The sequence below is a fragment of the Scatophagus argus genome, chromosome 5, assembly GCF_020382885.2.
Source record: "Scatophagus argus isolate fScaArg1 chromosome 5, fScaArg1.pri, whole genome shotgun sequence".
Taxonomy (NCBI): Eukaryota; Metazoa; Chordata; class Actinopteri; family Scatophagidae; genus Scatophagus; species Scatophagus argus.
The window spans coordinates 20107091-20127906 of NC_058497.1; the positions used below are offsets into that span (position 1 = coordinate 20107091).

General features: G+C 40.3%; 4 protein-coding genes across 4 annotated transcripts; all 4 read left to right on the forward strand.

Annotated features, from left to right (window-relative positions):
* The first annotated feature begins 413 nt into the window (after positions 1–413).
* On the forward strand, positions 414–1349 carry LOC124059226 (odorant receptor 131-2-like). Its single transcript, XM_046389077.1, has one exon. It carries the CDS (start codon positions 414–416, stop codon positions 1347–1349), a length of 936 nt encoding a protein of 311 aa, XP_046245033.1.
* A 2737-nt stretch (positions 1350–4086) lies between these two features.
* LOC124059066 (odorant receptor 131-2-like) lies at positions 4087–5386 on the forward strand. Its single transcript, XM_046388813.1, has one exon. The coding sequence runs from the start codon at positions 4391–4393 to the stop codon at positions 5324–5326; it is 936 nt and encodes a 311-aa protein (XP_046244769.1). The 5' UTR covers positions 4087–4390; the 3' UTR covers positions 5327–5386.
* Positions 5387–7977: 2591 nt separating this feature from the next.
* On the forward strand, positions 7978–9423 carry LOC124058990 (odorant receptor 131-2-like). Its single transcript, XM_046388648.1, has one exon. It carries the CDS (start codon positions 8296–8298, stop codon positions 9229–9231), a length of 936 nt encoding a protein of 311 aa, XP_046244604.1. The 5' UTR covers positions 7978–8295; the 3' UTR covers positions 9232–9423.
* A 5070-nt stretch (positions 9424–14493) lies between these two features.
* LOC124059227 (odorant receptor 131-2-like) lies at positions 14494–15420 on the forward strand. Its single transcript, XM_046389078.1, has one exon. It carries the CDS (start codon positions 14494–14496, stop codon positions 15418–15420), a length of 927 nt encoding a protein of 308 aa, XP_046245034.1.
* Positions 15421–20816: the final 5396 nt, after the last annotated feature.

The following is a 20816-nucleotide window of genomic DNA, read 5'->3' on the forward strand; positions in this document are numbered from 1 at the left end:
AGAACATGTCATACAACACATAACCAGGCCCTAAAGTCGAACCTTGTACTTAAACCTGCAAAACCCTCATGAAACACATCTCTGTAACATACAAAGTGAGTAACTGTGGCATAATTACTATGGGATTTAAGCTTTGTTGTTAGCAACAACTACTGATATCAACATTGTGGTGAGCAAGGATAGCCCCCCTTGTGTTATAGTAGCCTCTTTATAGTCTTCATACACAGTCCTCTGTCAGAAGGCTGCATGGAGCTCAGCAGGAGCAGGGATGGTTTGGTAATCTGACAGCTTCATGTGCTTTAACCTGTTGATGTGTTTCTGTCAAACATTATACTGATGTGTATTGTGTTTGTGTTACTTAACTAAAGCAAAACTGAGGCACTGTCTAAAACTTTTGTATAATTCAGAAACATATGGAGGCAAATAACTCTCAGATCGGTGGATCCTCGGTTAAGAAGATCAATGATCGGGTCATTTTTGTTCAGGTTTTGGTGGCACTTTTCCTTTGCATCAACTTTACGCTGGTCACAACTTTTTTTATGAAGGATTACTTCTACACAACCATGCGGTATATCTTATTTGCTATTACACTATTGTCTGACTGTACATTTTTACTCATATCTAATACCCTGCTAATTTTAGTAAATTTTCAATACACCATTCAAATGTGGCTGTGCCTTATTATATTCATCATGTTGTCTGTGTACACTTTTGTCACACCAGTTACTCTGACAGCAATGACCCTGGAGCGCTACGTGGCCATTTGCATGCCCCTCCGACATGCAGAGCTGTGCTCCACACGCAGCGCTCTGTACTGCATCCTTATCATTCATGGCCTCAGCTCTGTACCCTGCATTATTATTCTGTCCATCTTCTTTTCAACTGCCACCCTCAGCGTTTTCAGACAAAACAATGTCTGCACTGCAGATGTTTTCACCCATCAAACCTGGCAGCGTCATTTTAGGTCAGCTATCAGTGAGTTTTACTTCTTGATCATGTTTATTACTATTATATTCTGTTATGTTAAAATAATGAAAGTGGCCAAAGCGGCATCAGGTGAGAATAAAAAGTCCACATGGAAAGGGCTCAGAACTGTAATTCTTCATGTATTCCAGCTGCTGCTGTGTCTCACACAGATGTGGTGCCCGTTCATAGAAGCAGCTGTACTTAAAATCAATTTCAGGTTATTCATTGATGTCAGGTACTTTAATTATATCATGTTTAATCTTGTTCCAAGATCTCTGAGTCCTCTTATTTATGGACTCAGGGATGACAAGTTTTTTCTTGCGCTGAAATACTACGCTTTCTGTGGCTTTGTGAACAACCAATCCTTAGATTTGACAAATTAAAACTATCGTTCTCACATGGTGGCCAGTTTGTTTTTAAGATGTGATTACATTGCTTTGATTAGTACACACTGTAGTCCATGAGCCAGTAGGGTTGGTCAGCATCATCAGAGGAGTATAATGTTTGGTGGTGACTTTTTGCATGATACACATCTCTAGAGCTAGCAAATGTGATAGTATACATGTTCTGTATTTTATAACACTACACTAATATAAACATTTGGACATACACAGTATATTAACCCAAGAGACATTTTATGTCCAGCGATTTTTTGACATAAAATTTGACAGTTGAGTTACTGTGAACTTTTATTCAAATGTTGTCATACAATTTTGTTTTACTGTATTGTTGGTGGCATTTGCAACACTGTGTCTGATTTCAGTAGAGTGAATCATTTCCATTTTAAATATTTGTCTGTTGTTTAAATTGGAAGTCAATAAAAAAAAAAAAAAACACAATAATATGATCACAAGGATTTGTAATGAATTTATTCACAAATTTAAATAATGAATTGGTTTTTCTAGAAATTTCATAATAATATCAGTAACACATATCAGAAAATATGCACATGTGATGGTGTTCTCTGGGTTTTCATGGCTTTTTCATTAAAAATCTTTTGTGCAGAGGTCTGAGAAAGGGCTTCATCTCATGATGCAACAACAATCAACTGAAGTTCATCCATCCATCCATCCATTTTCTATACCGCTTATCCGTCAGGGTCACGGGGGAGCTGGAGCCTATCCCAGCTGACTACGGGCGAGAGGCGGGGTACACCCTGGACTGGTCGCCAGTCAATCGCAGGGCCAACACACAAAGACAGACAACCACACACTCTCACGCTCACACCTAGGGGCAATGTAGAGTAGCCAATTAACCTAATGTGCATGTTTTTGGTATTGTGGGAGGAAGCCGGAGAACCCGGAGAAAACCCACGCAGGCACAGGGAGAACATGCAAACTCCACATAGAAGGGCCCAGACCGGGATTCGAACCTGAACCCTCTTGCTATGAGGCGACAGTGCTAACCACTGCACCACCGTGCCGCAACTGAAGTTCAATATCAGCAAAACCAACAAACTTGCGGTAGACTACAATGCTTCAAATTTGGATGCTGCCACAAAGAAATTCTAAAACATGGATGTTTCACACACGTCTTCAACTTGACAGCGTGGAATACCTATACAATCAGCACAATTTCAAGGAGGATACGAATCCAACATCTGACCAAATATGAAATCCACTCACACACTCCCTTTTCCGTTACTGAGTTATGAGTGCTGAATCATGGCCATAATAGCAGAACATTATGATGTCACAATGAAGACCACTGTTGACTTTTTGAATATGTCATCACTTCAGCATTACATCCTATGAGACATTTATGTGAAATTTGTCTAAATTAGTGGATGGATTCTTTTGCCCCCCCCCCCCCCCCCCCCCAAAAAAAAAACATGTCTTCCAAACTCTTAGCGAGCTTGTCCTTGGACAACCAAATATTTAAGAATTCAGCCCATCCTTGAGTGCAAGTGGACATTTGTGTCAAATGTAATGAAGCTTCCTCCAGTCATTGATGCATGTATTTGCAAATGATTGGATCATTTTGGTTCAGGTTTCTTTGCATCAAATTCATGGTGGTCAAAACATTTTTTATGAAGGATTTCCTCAGTAGGGCGGCACGGTGGTGCAGTGGTTAGTGCTGTCACATCATAGCAAGAGGGTCCCAGGTTCAAATCCCGGTCTGGGCCCTTCTATGTGGAGTTTGCATGTTCTCCCTGTGCCTGCGTGGGTTTTCTCTGGGTACTCTGGCTTCCTCCCACAATCCCAAAAATATGCACATTAGGTTAATTGACTACTCTACCTTACCCGTAGGTGTGAGTTTGTGGTTGTCTGTCTTCGCCCGAAGTCACCTGCGATCCCCACGACCCTGACGGATAAGCAGCATAGAAAATGAATGAATGATTTCCTCTACACATCCATGTGGTATATCTTATTTGCTATTACACAATTGTCTCATTGCACATTTTGATCGCAGGTGACTTCGGGCAAAGACAGACAACCACAAACTCACACCTGACAGATACCCTGCTTGTTATGAGCTATTTTTATTTTGCCATCGAAATGTGGCCGTGTCTTATTATATTCATCATGGTGTCTGTGTACACTTTTGTCACACCAGTTACTCTGACAGCAATGACTCTGGAGCGCTACGTGGCCATTTGCATGCCCCTCCGACATGCAGAGCTGTGCTCCACACGCAGCGCTCTGTAATCCTGTGCACTGTGGAGCAATTCCTCATTAAAAGATGGCAGCGTCATTTTAGGTCAGCTGTCAGTCATCATTTTGTTCCCAGGAGGCAGATGTTTTCAGTGAAAAAGCCAGTCATCATTACATTTTGTGTGTATGTGTCTGCTCCTGACAGTTTTTGTCACATTTGTAACTTGTATTAACAGTTTTGCCTTGGTAATGCAACACATCACCAGGCTTTTAAGTTGGTCCTCATGCTTGAACCTGCAAGCCTCACATGTACAGTTCTGTGTGTCATGAGTAAGTTTAACTTTTGTGGGAACACATCTCTCCGACAGACAAAGTGAGTAACTATGTTTACTGTGGTCTTTGAGCTTTGTTGTTAGCAACAACTGCTGATATCAACACTGTGGTGAGTAAAGACAGTCCCCCTTGTGTAACAGTAGCCTCTTTATAGTGTTCATACACAGTCCTCTGTCAGAAGGCTGCATGGAGCTCAGCAGGAGCAGGGATGGTTTGGTAATCTGACAGCTACATGTGCTTTGACCTGTTGATGTGTTTCTGTCAAACATTATACTGATGTGTATTGTGTTTGTGTTTGAACGGTCGCTGCTTTGGAACTTTGACCAGTTGCTGCCGTGAGTTGTTAAAAGTTGTGCCACGCAAAATCTGAGCATCTGGTTGATAATTTTTTTATTTATACTGAGTTTAGTGCTAGATAAGTTACTGAGTTTTAGATCTGTCTTTAGAGCTAAATGAACTGAGGCACTGTCTAAAACCCTTGTATAAATCACAAATATATGGAGGCAAATAACTCTCAGATCGGTGGATCCTCAGTTAGGAAGATCAATGATCGGGTCATTTTTGTTCAGGTTTTGGTGGCACTTTTCCTTTGCATCAACTTTACGCTGGTCACAACTTTTTTTATGAAGGATTACTTCTACACAACCATGCGGTATATCTTATTTGCTATTACACTATTGTCTGATTGTACGTTTCTGTTCCTGACAGATACCCTGCTTGTTATGAGCTATTTTTATTTTGCCATAGAAATGTGGCTGTGTCTTATTATGTTCATCATGTTATCTGTGTACACTTTTGTCACACCAGTTACTCTGACAGCAATGACCCTGGAGCGCTACGTGGCCATTTGCATGCCCCTCCGACATGCAGAGCTGTGCTCCACACGCAGCGCTCTGTACTGCATCCTCATCATTCACGGCCTCAGCTCTGTACCCTGCATTATTATTCTGTCCATCTTCTTTTCAACTGCCACCCTCAGCGTTTTCAGACAAAACAATGTCTGCACTGCAGATGTTTTCACCCATCAAACCTGGCAGCGTCATTTTAGGTCAGCTATCAGTCAGTTTTACTTCTTGATCATGTTCCTTATTATTGTATTTTGTTATGTTAAAATAATGAAAGTGGCCAAAGCAGCATCAGGTGAGAATAAAAAGTCCACATGGAAAGGACTCAGAACTGTAATTCTTCATGTATTCCAGCTGCTGCTGTGTCTCACACAGATGTGGTGCCCGTTCATAGAAGCAGCTGTACTTAAAATCAATTTCAGGTTATTCATTGATGTCAGGTACTTTAATTATATCATGTTTAATCTTGTTCCAAGATCTCTGAGTCCTCTTATTTATGGACTCAGGGATGACAAGTTTTTTCTTGCGCTGAAATACTACGCTTTCTGTGGCTTTGTGAACAACCAATCCTTAGATTTGACAAATTAAAACTATCGTTCTCACATGGTGGCCAGTTTGTTTTTAAGATGTGATTACATTGCTTTGATTAGTACACACTGTAGTCCATGAGCCAGTAGGGTTGGTCAGCACCATCAGAGGAGTATAATGCTTGGTGGTGACTTTTTGCATGATACACATCTCTAGAGCTAGCAAATGTGATAGTATACATGTGCTGTATTTTATAACACTACACTAATATAAACATTTGGACATACACAGTATATTAACATTTTATGTCCAGCGATTTTTTGACATAAAATTTGACAGTTGAGTTAGTTATTCAAATGTTGTCATACAATTTTGTTTTACTGTATTGTTGGTGGGATTTGCAACACTGTGTCTGATTTCAGTAGAGTGAATCATTTCCATTTTAAATATTTGTCTGTTGTTTAAATTGGAAGTCAATAAAAAAAAAACAAAACACAATAATATGATCACAAGGATTTGTAATGAATTTATTCACAAATTTAAATAATGAATTGGTTTTTCTAGAAATTTCATAATAATATCAGTAACACATATCAGAAAATATGCACATGCGATGGTGTTCTCTGGGTTTTCATGGCTTTTTCATTAAAAATCTTTTGTGCAGAGGTCTGAGAAAGGGCTTCAGCTCATGATGCAACAACAATCAACTGAAGTTCATCCATCCATCCATCCATTTTCTATACCGCTTATCCGTCAGGGTCGTGGGGGAGCTGGAGCCTATCCCAGCTGACTACGGGCGAGAGGCGGGGTTCACCCTGGACTGGTCGCCAGTCAATCGCAGGGCCAACACACAAAGACAGACAACCACACACTCTCACGCTCACACCTAGGGGCAATTTAGAGTAGCCAATTAACCTAATGTGCATGTTTTTGGTATTGTGGGAGGAAGCCGGAGTACCCGGAGAAAACCCACGCAGGCACAGGGAGAACATGCAAACTCCACATAGAAGGGCCCAGACCGGGATTCGAACCTGAAACCCGCTTGCTATTAAGCGACAGTGCTAACCACTGCACCACCGTGCCGCAACTGAAGTTCAATATCAGCAAAACCAACAAGCTTGCGGTAGACTACAATGCTTCAAATTTTGATGCTGCCACAAAGAAATTCTAAAACATAAATGTTTCACACATGTCTTCAACTTGACAGCGTGGAATACCTATACAATCAGCACAATTTCAAGGAGGATACGAATCCAACATCTGACCAAATATGAAATCCACTCACACACTCCCTTTTCCGTTACTGAGTTATGAGTGCTGAATCATGGCCATAATAGCAGAACATTATGATGTCACAATGAAGACCACTGTTGACTTTTTGAATATGTCATCACTTCAGCATTACATCCTATGAGACATTTATGTGAAATTTGTCTAAATTAGTGGATGGATTCTTTTGCCCCCCCCCCAAAAAAACATGTCTTCCAAACTCTTAGCGAGCTTGTCCTTGGACAACCAAATATTTAAGAATTCAGCCCATCCTTGAGTGCAAGTGGGCATTTGTGTCAAATGTAATGAAGCTTCCTCCAGTCATTGATGCATGTATTTGCAAATGATTGGATCATTTTGGTTCAGGTTTCTTTGCATCAAATTCATGGTGGTCAAAACATTTTTTATGAAGAATTTCCTCTATAGGGCGGCACGGTGGTGCAGTGGTTAGTGCTGTCACATCATAGCAAGAGGGTCCCAGGTTCAAATCCCGGTCTGGGCCCTTCTATGTGGAGTTTGCATGTTCTCCCTGTGCCTGCGTGGGTTTTCTCCAGGTTCTCCGGCTTCCTCCCACAATACCAAAAATATGCACATTAGGTTAATTGACTACTCTACCTTACCCGTAGGTGTGAGTTTGTGGTTGTCTGTCTTTGCCCGAAGTCACCTGCGATCCCCACGACCCTGACGGATAAGCAGCATAGAAAATGAATGAATGATTTCCTCTACACATCCATGTGGTATATCTTATTTGCTATTACACAATTGTCTCATTGCACATTTTGAGTCATGATTAATACCCTGCTCGTTATGAGCTATTTTTATTTTGCCATAGAAATGTGGCCGTGTCTTATTATGTTCATCATGTTGTCTGTGTACACTTTTGTCACACCAGTTACTCTGACAGCAATGACCCTGGAGCGCTACGTGGCCATTTGCATGCCCCTCCGACATGCAGAGCTGTGCTCCACACGCAGCGCTCTGTAATCCTGTGCACTGTGGAGCAATTCCTCATTAAAAGATGGCAGCGTCATTTTAGGTCAGCTGTCAGTCATCATTTTGTTCCCAGGAGGCAGATGTTTTCAGTGAAAAAGCCAGTCATCATTACATTTTGTGTGTATGTGTCTGCTCCTGACAGTTTTTGTAACATTTGTAACTTGTATTAACAGTTTTGCCTTGGTAATGCAACACATCACCAGGCTTTTAAGTTGGTCCTCATGCTTGAACCTGCAAGCCTCACATGTACAGTTCTGTGTGTCATGAGTAAGTTTAACTTTTGTGGGAACACATCTCTCCGACAGACAAAGTGAGTAACTATGTTTACTGTGGTCTTTGAGCTTTGTTGTTAGCAACAACTGCTGATATCAACACTGTGGTGAGTAAAGACAGTCCCCCTTGTGTAACAGTAGCCTCTTTATAGTCTTCATACACAGTCCTCTGTCAGAAGGCTGCATGGAGCTCAGCAGGAGCAGGGATGGTTTGGTAATCTGACAGCTACATGTGCTTTGACCTGTTGATGTGTTTCTGTCAAACATTATACTGATGTGTATTGTGTTTGTGTTTGAACGGTCGCTGCTTTGGAACTTTGACCAGTTGCTGCCGTGAGTTGTTAAAAGTTGTGCCACGCAAAATCTGAGCATCTGGTTGATAATTTTTTTATTTATACTGAGTTTAGTCCTAGATAAGTTACTGAGTTTTAGATCTGTCTTTAGAGCTAAATGAACTGAGGCACTGTCTGAAACCCTTGTATAAATCACAAATATATGGAGGCAAATAACTCTCAGATCGGTGGATCCTCAGTTAGGAAGATCAATGATCGGGTCATTTTTGTTCAGGTTTTGGTGGCACTTTTCCTTTGCATCAACTTTACGCTGGTCACAACTTTTTTTATGAAGGATTACTTCTACACAACCATGCGGTATATCTTATTTGCTATTACACTATTGTCTGATTGTACGTTTCTGTTCCTGACAGATACCCTGCTTGTTATGAGCTATTTTTATTTTGCCATAGAAATGTGGCCGTGTCTTATTATGTTCATCATGTTGTCTGTGTACACTTTTGTCACACCAGTTACTCTGACAGCAATGACCCTGGAGCGCTACGTGGCCATTTGCATGCCCCTCCGACATGCAGAGCTGTGCTCCACACGCAGCGCTCTGTACTGCATCCTCATCATTCACGGCCTCAGCTCTGTACCCTGCATTATTATTCTGTCCATCTTCTTTTCAACTGCCACCTTGAGCATTTTCAGACAAAACAACGTCTGCACTTCAGATGTTTTCACCCATCAAACCTGGCAGCGTCATTTTAGGTCAGCTATCAGTCAGTTTTACTTCTTGATCATGTTCATTATTATTGTATTTTGTTATGTTAAAATAATGAAAGTGGCCAAAGCGGCATCAGGTGAGAATAAAAAGTCCACATGGAAAGGGCTCAGAACTGTAATTCTTCATGCTTTCCAGCTGCTGCTGTGTCTCACACAGATGTGGTGCCCGTTCATAGAAGCAGCTGTACTTAAAATCAATTTCAGGTTATTCATTGATGTCAGGTACTTTGATTATATCATGTTTAATCTTGTTCCAAGATCTCTGAGTCCTCTTATTTATGGACTCAGGGATGACAAGTTTTTTCTTGCGCTGAAATACTACGCTTTCTGTGGCTTTGTGAACAACCAATCCTTAGATTTGACAAATTAAAACTATCGTTCTCACATGGTGGCCAGTTTGTTTTTAAGATGTGATTACATTGCTTTGATTAGTACACACTGTAGTCCATGAGCCAGTAGGGTTGGTCAGCACCATCAGAGGAGTATAATGCTTGGTGGTGACTTTTTGCATGATACACATCTCAAGAGCTAGCAAATGTGATAGTATACATGTTCTGTATTTTATAACACTACACTAATATAAACATTTGGACATACACAGTATATTAACTCAAGAGACATTTTATGTCCAGCAATTTTTTGACATAAAATTTGACAGTTGAGTTACTGTGAACTTTTATTCAAATGTTGTCATACAATTTTGTTTTACTGTATTATTGGTGACATTTGCAGCACTGTGTCTGATTTCACTAGAGTGAATCATTTCCATTTTAAATATTTGTCTGTTTTTTATTTTGGAAGTCAATAATAAAAAACAAAAACACAATTATATGTACACGATATGTATATTTATGTATATTTACATTCCCTCTGCCACTGAGGTTAGATCTCTATCTTTATTTTTTATTTTTTATTTTATTCTATTCTCTTGTATTTTTGCACAGTTGTTAAAAGGAGTGTTGTTTTTTTCATTTCACTGTGGATGCACATCCACATGTGACAAATAAAGAATTCTGATTCTGATTCTGATTCTGATTCTGATTCTGATTCTGATATGATCACAAGGATTTGTAATGAATTTATTCACAAATTTTAATAATTAGAAAAAAAAAATTTCGTTTTTCTATAAATTTCATAATAATATCGGTAACACATATCAGGAAACATTACCGCCCTGTCCACAGGGTAAAAAAAGTCTCACTTGGGAAGACTTCTTGAGTTTTATAGCTGTCATGATATTTTCCCCTCTACAATACATAAGAATAGTAACAATACATGATGGTAGTAGATAACTTTTGATTTCACCAACATGTTTGGGGCATACAGGAACCCGTGTCGAGGTCCCATTCCTGACCCACATCTCCAAGCCTTGTACGAGTCCTGGTGCCACGCTTGTGGTCACAGACCATCAAAGACATGATGTGTCCTCTGAGCGAACACATGAAGGGTTCACACCTTGCAAGGACTGGACCTGCTCATGAAGAGCAATTCAGAGGTCAAAATATCTCGATGTCCCCCTAGAGGCTCAAACTGAAATGTCAAAGAACACATCAAATGGTTGGCGTCTGTCATTTTCAGTACTTCTTATCACAATGTAGTTTCAAGTGCCCATTTTGTCAACAAGTTTTTTTTAATTTGTTATTTGATCCTATTAAAAAGGTGGTGAAACATCATGAATGACAGCTGAGTGTTGCTTGCAGTTGTTTCAGACAGGTGTAGAGGTAGGAGGAAATTGATCCCACAAACAGCTCTGCCACCCGATCGCTACTGCAGAGTCGAGGGCTCCCAATGACATCATGAGTGCAAGAAGGCAGCTGTCATACCCCCACAATATTTTGGCTTCACTTTTGTACATTTGAGATGTGTCATCCATCTTTTGATATGTCAAGGGTTTGTGTCGAAATAGTCACAACAGCAAGTGCCTCTGGTGTCACTGATAGGCCCACTGTTTCTGGCTGTGTGTATGTGTGCTGGAGTTGGCTCATTCAAGTGTACTTCTCGTGGGCACCAACAGTGAATTCATGGGCATTCAAGTTCACCCTGTAAATTCAGAAATCAAGAATCAAATGAAAAGTCGTCTTGTTTGAAAAACTTAAGCCACATCTGCCATTAGATTCTTATTTTAAAAATCTGCCTGTGTTGAAATTTTAGGAGGGGTCATAGCTCAGACTATATTCATTGTATAAATAACAATGACAAAATGTATGATTATTTTGGTCATTGGTTTCATGTATTTCTGTAATAAAGATTAGATTAGATTAGATTCAACTTTATTGTCATTACACATGTACAAGTACAATGCAACGAAACGCAGTTTGGCATCTAACCAGAAGTCCAATAAGCAGTAAGTGCCAGATATACAGTAATTTACAGTATGTACAGGGTATGTACAGGTGTCTATGCTACAGATATACTATAAACATCATATACAGGTAGTTGTCGTAATATACAGGGTAAAACATTGAATATTAAAATTTTTAACAGCCTTGGGACCCTGGGGAAAAATCTTATGAGCTGGGGTCTGTGGTCTAAAGGTCCCTGGCATGAAAAAGTTTGAGAACAACCAACCTAAAGAATGAATGCCATGTTTACATATGCGTGTTTGATATTTATTGTGAAATTCAGTAAACTAAATATCGTGTAAGAAAGTAAGGTTTTGTTTGCAAGGAAACGCTGTCTGCGTCGAGCTCGCAGCATCCTCAAGGACTCCTCCCACCCCGCTCGTGGTCTATTTGCACTCTTGCCGTCTGGCAGGCGCTTCAGGAGCCTCAAGGCCAGGACCAGCAGACTGAGCAACAGCTTCTTCCCCAGGGCTGTCTCCGTACTGAACTCAGCCCCCCACTAACACCCTCACCCTACACCACACTCCACTACACCACCCTCTCCTAACTGAGTACTACGTACTGAGTGTTGCAGTAGTTCCTCTATCTCACTGTTAATATAGTTAGCCTACTGCTTATCGCTGTACACACCATATTGTCCTTTGCACTAGTGATTTATAGTTAATTTAACATCTGTAAATATCATTTGTAAATTGTGTTATAGTTTCTGCCTACACTGGATGCACATTTAAGCACATATCAATCTGTATAGTATGTTCATAGTACTTAGAATCTCTGTATATTATGACAACTACCTGTATATCATGTTTATAGTATATCTGTAGCATAGACACCTGTACATACCCTGTACATACTGTAAATTACTGTATATCTGGCACTTACTGCTTATTGCACTTCTGGTTAGATGCCAAACTGCGTTTCGTTGCATTGTACTTGTACATGTGTAATGACAATAAAGTTGAATCTAATCTAATCTAGATGTTACAGAATAGGGAGGCTGAGGCTCAGGAGGTGCTGTGGTCTCTCTGATAAGATAAGACAGTACTTAATCTTACTTATTTTACTAATCCCAAAGGAAATTGTTGACAGTGTGTTTGATGAGCAGGCCAGCATCTTGCAAGTTAAAAATGTGAATGTGACATGTGTTGTAGAGCGCACTGAGGAGATTTTCTACACCGCTTATCCATAAGGGTCGAGGAGGGGCTGGAGCCTATCCCAGCTGACTACGGGCAAGAGGCGGGGTTCACCCTGGACTGGTTGCCAGTCGATTGCAGGGCTGACACACAAAGACAGACAATCACAGTCTCTCACTCTCAGGGCCAATGTAGCCAATTAACCAATGAACCTAATGCGCATGTTTTTGGTATTGTGGGAGGAAGCCGGAGAAAACCCACACAGGCACAGGGAGAACATGCAAACTCCACATAGAAGGGCCCAGACCGGGATTCGAACCTGGAACCCTCTTGCTATGAGGCAACAGTACTAACCACTGCACCACCATGCCGCCCTGCATAGGAACAATAAAATAGAAACAGACGAGAGAGAGAGATTTTTTCAGGACAGTCACACAGCAATGTGGTTGCAAACAAGATGTAGCGCATGTTTCTGTAGAAATAATCCTTCATTAAAAAAGGTCATGATGAGCATAGAGTTGATGCAAAGGAAAATTGCAATCAAAACCTGAACTAAAATCACTCGTTCAGAGATCACTCTCACTGAGGATGCACTGGCAAATGCTAAGTTATTTTCGGCCATATGTTTCAAAATCATGTGTAAACACAAAAGGATATGGCTGTGAAGCCAGGGCCGAAATCGAGAAATCATGTATCATCATCTAAACTGTAATAAACTGTAATATAATCACATTATAACTCAGAAAATGGTCTAACAGTAGTAACAGGTGGAATTAGTTTTGACCAGAACAAATACACATCTATACATACAGAACTGATGAAGCTGCTTGGATTAGCAGCGAAACGTCTTCAAGCCAATGTTCACAAGTCCAGACGCCTTGCTTTAACTCTTTGAGTAAATACACATCTATAGTATTTCACAACAAGTTAAAGATACCTCGGCTCAGCCCTCAGCTTGCAAAGACAAATGCTTCCTGCTCACCTCTTGGCATCCTTCTTTATAGTGACCAGTCACCTCCATGACTTCTATACCCAGGGTAAAACATGTGCTGTGGAAATGTTCAGCTATCAGTCAGTTTTACTACTTAAAATAAATGTAGTTTTGTTGCATATTTTGTGTGCTTCATTAATCCTGCAGAGTTTGCCTTCATGAATCCAGAGTTGGCCTTCGAAACTGATTGTGTTGGCGAGCCAGTTCTTGAGAAAATCACTTCTAAAAACTCTTAAGATAATATCAATCTGTCATTTGGTAAGACTGAACACCCACAAACCAACAAATCAAACCAAAGTGTCAGTTTTGACATCTTGGGAATGAGACCCACCCACCACCTATCCTTCTCCTGAATCAGGCTGACCTGACAGCTGCATGTCCCTGACAGCTAAGAGATGTCAGTGTGCTCAGTATAGTCAGAAGTGCTTGTCGGATGGTCAAATATCTCTGGAAGACACATCTGCCTGACTCTACCATTGGAGGGGCTGCTTCTCACAGTCAGTGTCACTTTAAAACCACCAATCCAACATTCACAGCCACTTCATGCAGTGATTTTTCGGCTTTACATAAGTTTGAGAGTCCATTGAGATTTAAATTCAGTTTTCTGTTTACATACACAACACATAACCAGGCCCTAAAGATGGCCCTCGAACTTAAACCTGTAAAAATGATGTGTACAGAAAGTGTGTGTCACAAGTAAGTTTAATGTTTGTGGGAAAACATCTCTTCATCACACAGAGCACATAACTATGCTTACTATGGCCTGTGAGGTTTGTAGCTAACAACAACTACTGATGACGTCACAGTGGTGAGCAAACTGACTTTTGTCCCTCTTGTGTTATAGTAGCCTCTTTATAGTCTTCATACACAGTCCTCTGTCAGAAGGCTGCATGGAGCTCAGCAGGAGCAGGGATGGTTTGGTAACCTGACAGCTTCATGTACTTTAACCTTTTGATGTGTATTTGTCAAATTTATTGTACATATAGAAAATGTTATATTGATGATGAAAATTTCAGCAATTGCTGCCATTGTTAAAAGCCAAACTGAGTTTTGTACAACAGAAAATCTGACACAGTTTAGTCCTTGTTAAGTTACTGAATCTTAGGCCTGTCTTTAGAGCTCGATGAATTGGCTGTGTCTGAAACCCTTGTATATTTCAGGACTATATGGAGGCAAATAACTCTCAGATTGATGGTGAATCACCAGAGTACAAGATCAATGATCGGAGTGTTTTCGTTCAGGTTTTGGTGGCACTTTTCCTTTTTATCAACTTCATACTTTTCTCAACTTTTTTAATGAAGGCTCACTTCTACACAACCATGCGATATATATTATTTGCTATTACACTATTGTCTGATTGTGCGTTTTTAGTCATATCTAATACCCTGATAATTTTAGCAAATTTTCGATATGCCATTCAAATGTGGCCGTGCCTTATTTTATTCATCATGTTGTCTGTGTACAGTTTTGTCACACCAGTTACTCTGACAGCAATGACCCTGGAGCGCTACGTGGCCATTTGCATGCCCCTCCGACATGCAGAGCTGTGCTCCACACGCAGCGCTCTGTACTGCATCCCCATCGTTCACGGCCTCGGCTCTGTACCCTGCATTATTATTCTGTCCATGTTCTTTTCAACTGCCACCCTCAGCGTTTTCAGACAAAACAACATCTGCACTTCAGATGTTTTCACCCATCAAAACTGGCAGAGTCATTTTAGGTCAGCTGTCTTTCAGTTTTACTTCTTGATCATGTTCATTATTACTGTATTCTGTTATGTTAAAATAATGAAAGTGGCCAAAGCGGCATCAGGTGAGAATAAAAAGTCCACATGGAAAGGACTCAGAACTGTAATTCTTCATGCTTTCCAGCTGCTGCTGTGTATCACACAGTTTTGGTGCCCGTTCATAGAAGCAGCTGTACTTAAAATTGATTACATGTTATATGCTAATATCAGGTTCTTCAATTTCATCATATTTAATCTTATTCCAAGATGTTTGAGCCCTCTGATTTATGGCCTCAGGGATGACAAGTTTTTTCTTGCACTGAAACACCTTATTTCCTGTGGCTTTGTCAAGAATCCTCAGATTTGACACTTTAACACCATGATTCTCTCACAGAATGACTGAATGCACAGAAATGTATCTTACTTACTGAAATGCTTTCATCTGATCAACAAGTAATAAATAAATATGACCTCAATTCAAGAATCAGCAAATGTAATAGCTTTGCACCAGTGGTAGTTTATGTGTGCTGTCACGTACTTTTTAACACTACCGTTAAATAAACATTTCTGAAAAGCGGACTGTATAAAGTAGAACATATATATTAAAGCTAATGGCATTTTGACATCAGTGGTGCCTCAACATTGAATTTAAATGTAAAATTCTACATTGAAACTGCTTCTCCGTGACATTGAAGAACTGACACCACCTCCTCTTGAGGTGGTGGTAAATGGTAAGACGGATGGTCAATGGATTGCATTTACGGAGGGCACGGTGGTGAAGTGGTTAGCACTGCATAGCAAGAGGGTTCCAGCCCCCCAGTCCGCCCTTTTGTGCCCCTCCTCGACCCTGATGGATAAGCGGTGTAGAAAATCTCCTCAGTGCTCTCTACAACACATGCCACATTCACATTTTTAACTTGCAAGATGCTGGCCTGCTCATCCAACATACTGTCAACAATTTCCTTTGGGATTAGTGAAATAAGTAAGATTAAGTACTGTCTTATCTTATCAGAGAGACCACAGCACCTCCTGAGCCTCAGCCTCCCTATTCTGTAACATCTAGATTAGATTAAATTCAACTTTATTGTCATTACACATGTACAAGTACAATGCAACGAAACGCAGTTTGGCATCTAACCAGAAGTGCAATAAGCAGTAAGTGCCAGATATACAGTAATTTACAGTATGTACAGGGTATGTACAGGTGTCTATGCTACAGATATACTATAAACATGATATACAGGTAGTTGTCGTAATATACAGGGTAAAACATTGAATATTAAAATTTTTAACAGCCTTGGGACCCTGGGGCAAAATCTTATGAGCTGGGGTCTGTGGTCTAAAGGTCCCTGGCATGAAAAAGTTTGAGAACAACCAACCTAAAGAATGAATGCCATGTTTACATATGCGTGTTTGATATTTATTGTGAAATTCAGTAAACTAAATATAGTGTAAGAAAGTAAGGTTTTGTTTGCAAGGAAACGCTGTCTGCGTCGAGCTCGCAGCATCCTCAAGGACCTCCCACCCCGCTCGTGGTCTATTTGCACTCTTGCCGTCTGGCAGGCGCTTCAGGAGCCTCAAGGCCAGGACCAGCAGACTGAGCAACAGCTTCTTCCCCAGGGCTGTCTCCGTACTGAACTCAGCCCCCCACTAACACCCTCACCCTACACCACACTCCACTACACCACCCTCTCCTAACTGAGTACTACGTACTGAGTGTTGCACTAGTTCCTCTACCTCACTGTTAATATAGTTAGCCTACTGCCTATCGCTGTACACACCATATTGTCCTTTGCACTAGTGATTTATAGTTAATTTAACATCTGTAAATATCATTTGTAAATTGTGTTATAGTTTCTGCCTACACTGGATGCACATTTAAGCACATATCCATCTGTATAGTATGTTCATAGTACTTAGAATCTCTGTATATTATGACAACTACCTGTATATGTAAATTACTGTAAATTACTGTATATCTGGCACTTACTGCTTATTGCACTTCTGGTTAGATGCCAAACTGCGTTTCGTTGCATTGTACTTGTACATGTGTAATGACAATAAAGTTGAATCTAATCTAATCTAGATGTTACAGAGAGACGCTCTGTACTGCATCCTCATCATTCATGGCCTCAGCTCTGTACCCTGCATTATTATTCTGTCTATCTTCTTTTCAACTGCCACCTTGAGCATTTTCAGACAAAACAACGTCTGCACTGCGGATGTTTTCACCCATCAAAACTGGCTGCGTCATTTTAGGTCAGCTATCAGTCAGTTTTACTTCTTGATCATGTTCATTATTATTGTATTCTGTTATGTTAAAATAATGAAAGTGGCCAAAGCGGCATCAGAATAAAAAGCTCAGAACTGTAATTCTTCATGCTCTCCAGCTGCTGTTGTGGGGTTGGTCAGCACCATGAGAGGAGTATAATGCTTGGTGGTGACTTTTTACTATACATGTTCTGTATTTCTGTGTTCTGAAACACTACACTAATATAAACATTTGGACATACACAGTATATTAACTCAAGAGACATTTTATGCCCAGTGATCTTTTGACATAAAATTTGACAGTTGAGTTACTGTGAACTTCTATTCAAATGTTGTCATACAATTTTGTTTTACTGTATTATTGGTGGCATTTGCAGCACTGTGTCTGATTTCACTAGAGTGAATCATTTCCATTTTAAATATTTGTCTGTTGTTTATTTTGGAAGTCAATAAAAAATAACAAAAACACAATGATATGATCACAAGGATTTGTAATGAATTTATTCACAAATTTAAATAATTAGAAAAAAAAAAATCGTTTTTCTATATATTTCATAATAATATCGGTAACACATATCAGAAAACATTACCGCCCTGTCCACAGGGTAAAAAAAGTCTCACTTGGGAAGACTTCTTGAGTTTTATAGCTGTCATGATATTTTCCCCTCTACAGTACATAAGAATAGTAACAATACATGATGGTAGTAGATAACTTTTGATTTCACCAACATGTTTGGGGCATACAGGAGCCCGTGTCGAGGTCCCATTCCTGACCCACGTCTCCAAGCCTTGTACGAGTCCTGGTGCCACGCTTGTGGTCACAGACCATCAAAGACATGATGTGTCCTCTGAGCGAACACATGAAGGGTTCACACCTTGCAAGGACTGGACCTGCTCATGAAGAGCAATTCAGAGGTTTTGATACAAAGCACACCCAAAATATTTCTATTGACAGATAAACTTACACAACAAATCTGAGTTTGGTGTATTTAACAAGGGCACTTCTGGAGATCGAACCACCAACCTACAGATTAGTGGACGAGCTGCGCGACCTACTTCACATTCTGAAATTAACACCTGCTAATGCAGGTAGAGTGAGGTATGAGGTTGGCAGCAGGGGCTACAGATGTCCTCCAGAGTTCAACAGTCTCACAGCTGTTTAGTAAACTAAATATCGTGTAAGAAAGTAAGGTTTTGTTTACAATGATAAATGTTACAGAATAGGGAGGCTGAGGCTCAGGAGGTGCTGTGGTCTCTCTGATAAGATAAGACAGTACTTAATCTTACTTATTTTACTGATCCCAAAGGAAATCGTTGACAGTGTGTTGGATGAGCAGGCCAGCATCTTGCAAGTTAAAAATGTGAATGTGACATGTGTTGTAGAGCGCACTGAGGAGATTTTCTACACTGCTTATCCATCAGGGTCGAGGAGGGGCTGGAGCCTATCCCAGCTGACTACGGGCAAGAGGCGGGGTTCACCCTGGACTGGTTGCCAGTCGATTGCAGGGCTGACACACAAAGACAGACAATCACAGTCTCTCACTCTCAGGGCCAATGTAGCCAATTAACCAATGAACCTAATGCGCATGTTTTTGGTGTTGTGGGAGGAAGCCGGAGAAAACCCACACAGGCACAGGGAGAACATGCAAACTCCACACAAAAGGGCGGACTGGGGGGCTGGAACCCTCTTGCTATGCAGTGCTAACCACTGCACCACCGTGCCCTCCTTAAATGCAATCCATTGACCATCCGTTTTACCATTTACCAACACCTCAAGAGGAGATGGTGTCAGTTCTTCAATGTCACTGAGAAGAAGCAGTTTCAATGTAGAATTTTACATTTAAATTCAATGTTGAGGCACCACTGATGTCAAAATGCCATTAGCTTTAATATATATGTTCTACTTTATACAGTCCGCTTTTCAGAAATGTTTATTTAACGGTAGTGTTAAAAAGTACGTGACAGCACACATAAACTACCACTGGTGCAAAGCTATTACATTTGCTAAATCTTGAATTGAGGTCATATTTACTTATTACTTGTTGATCAGATTAAAGCATTTCAGTAAGTAAGATACATTTCTGTGCAGTCAGTCATTCTGTGAGAGTCATGGTGTTAAAGTGTCAAATCTGAGGATTCTTGACAAAGCCACAGGAAATAAGGTGTTTCAGTGCAAGAAAAAACTTGTCATCTCTGAGGCCATAAATCAGAGGGCTCAAACATCTTGGAATAAGATTAAACATGATATAATTGAAGTACCTGATGTTAGCAAATAACATGAAATCAATTTTAAGTGCAGCTGCTTCTATGAACGGGCACCAAAACTGTGTGATACACAGCAGCAGTTGGAAAGCATGAAGAATTACAGTTCTGAGTCCTTTCCATGTGGACTTTTTATTCTCACCTGATGCCGCTTTGGCCACTTTCATTATTTTAACATAACAGAATATAACAGTAATAAACATGATCAAGAAGTAAAACTGAAAGACAGCTGACCTAAGATGACTCTGCCAGTTTTGATGGGTGAAAACATCCGCAGTGCAGATATTGTTTTGTCTGAAAACGCTGAGGGTGGCAGTTGAAAAGAAGATGGACACAATAATAATGCAGGGTACAGAGCCGAGGCCGTGAATGATGGGGATGCAGTACAGAGCGCTGCGTGTGGAGCACAGCTCTGCATGTCGGAGGGGCATGCAAATGGCCACGTAGCGCTCCAGGGTCATTGCTGTCAGAGTAACTGGTGTGACAAAAGTGTACACAGACACCATGATGAATATAATAAGGCACAGCCACATTTGAAGGGTGTATTGAAAATTTGTTAAAATTAGCAGGATATTAGATATGACTAAAAACGCACAATCAGACAATAGTGTAATAGCAAATAATATATATCGCATGGTTGTGTAGAAGTGAGCCTTCATTAAAAATGTTGAGAAAAGTATGAAGTTGATAAAAAGGAAAAGTGCCACCAAAACCTGAACGAAAACACTCCGATCACTGATCTTGTACTCTGGTGATTCACCATCAATCTGAGAGTTATTTGCCTCCATATAGTTCTGAAATATACAAGGGTTTCAGACACAGCCAATTCATCGAGCTCTAAAGACAGGCCTAAGATTCAGTAACTTAACAAGGACTAAACTGTGTCAGATTTTCTGTTGTACAAAACTCAGTTTGGCTTTTAACAATGGCAGCAATTGTTGAAATTTTCATCATCAATATAACATTTTCTATATGTACAATAAATTTGACAAATACACATCAAAAGGTTAAAGTACATGAAGCTGTCAGGTTACCAAACCATCCCTGCTCCTGCTGAGCTCCATGCAGCCTTCTGACAGAGGACTGTGTATGAAGACTATAAAGAGGCTACTATAACACAAGAGGGACAAAAGTCAGTTTGCTCACCACTGTGACATCATCAGTAGTTGTTGTTAGCAACAAACCTCACAGGCCATAGTAAGCATAGTTATGTGCTCTGTGTGATGAAGA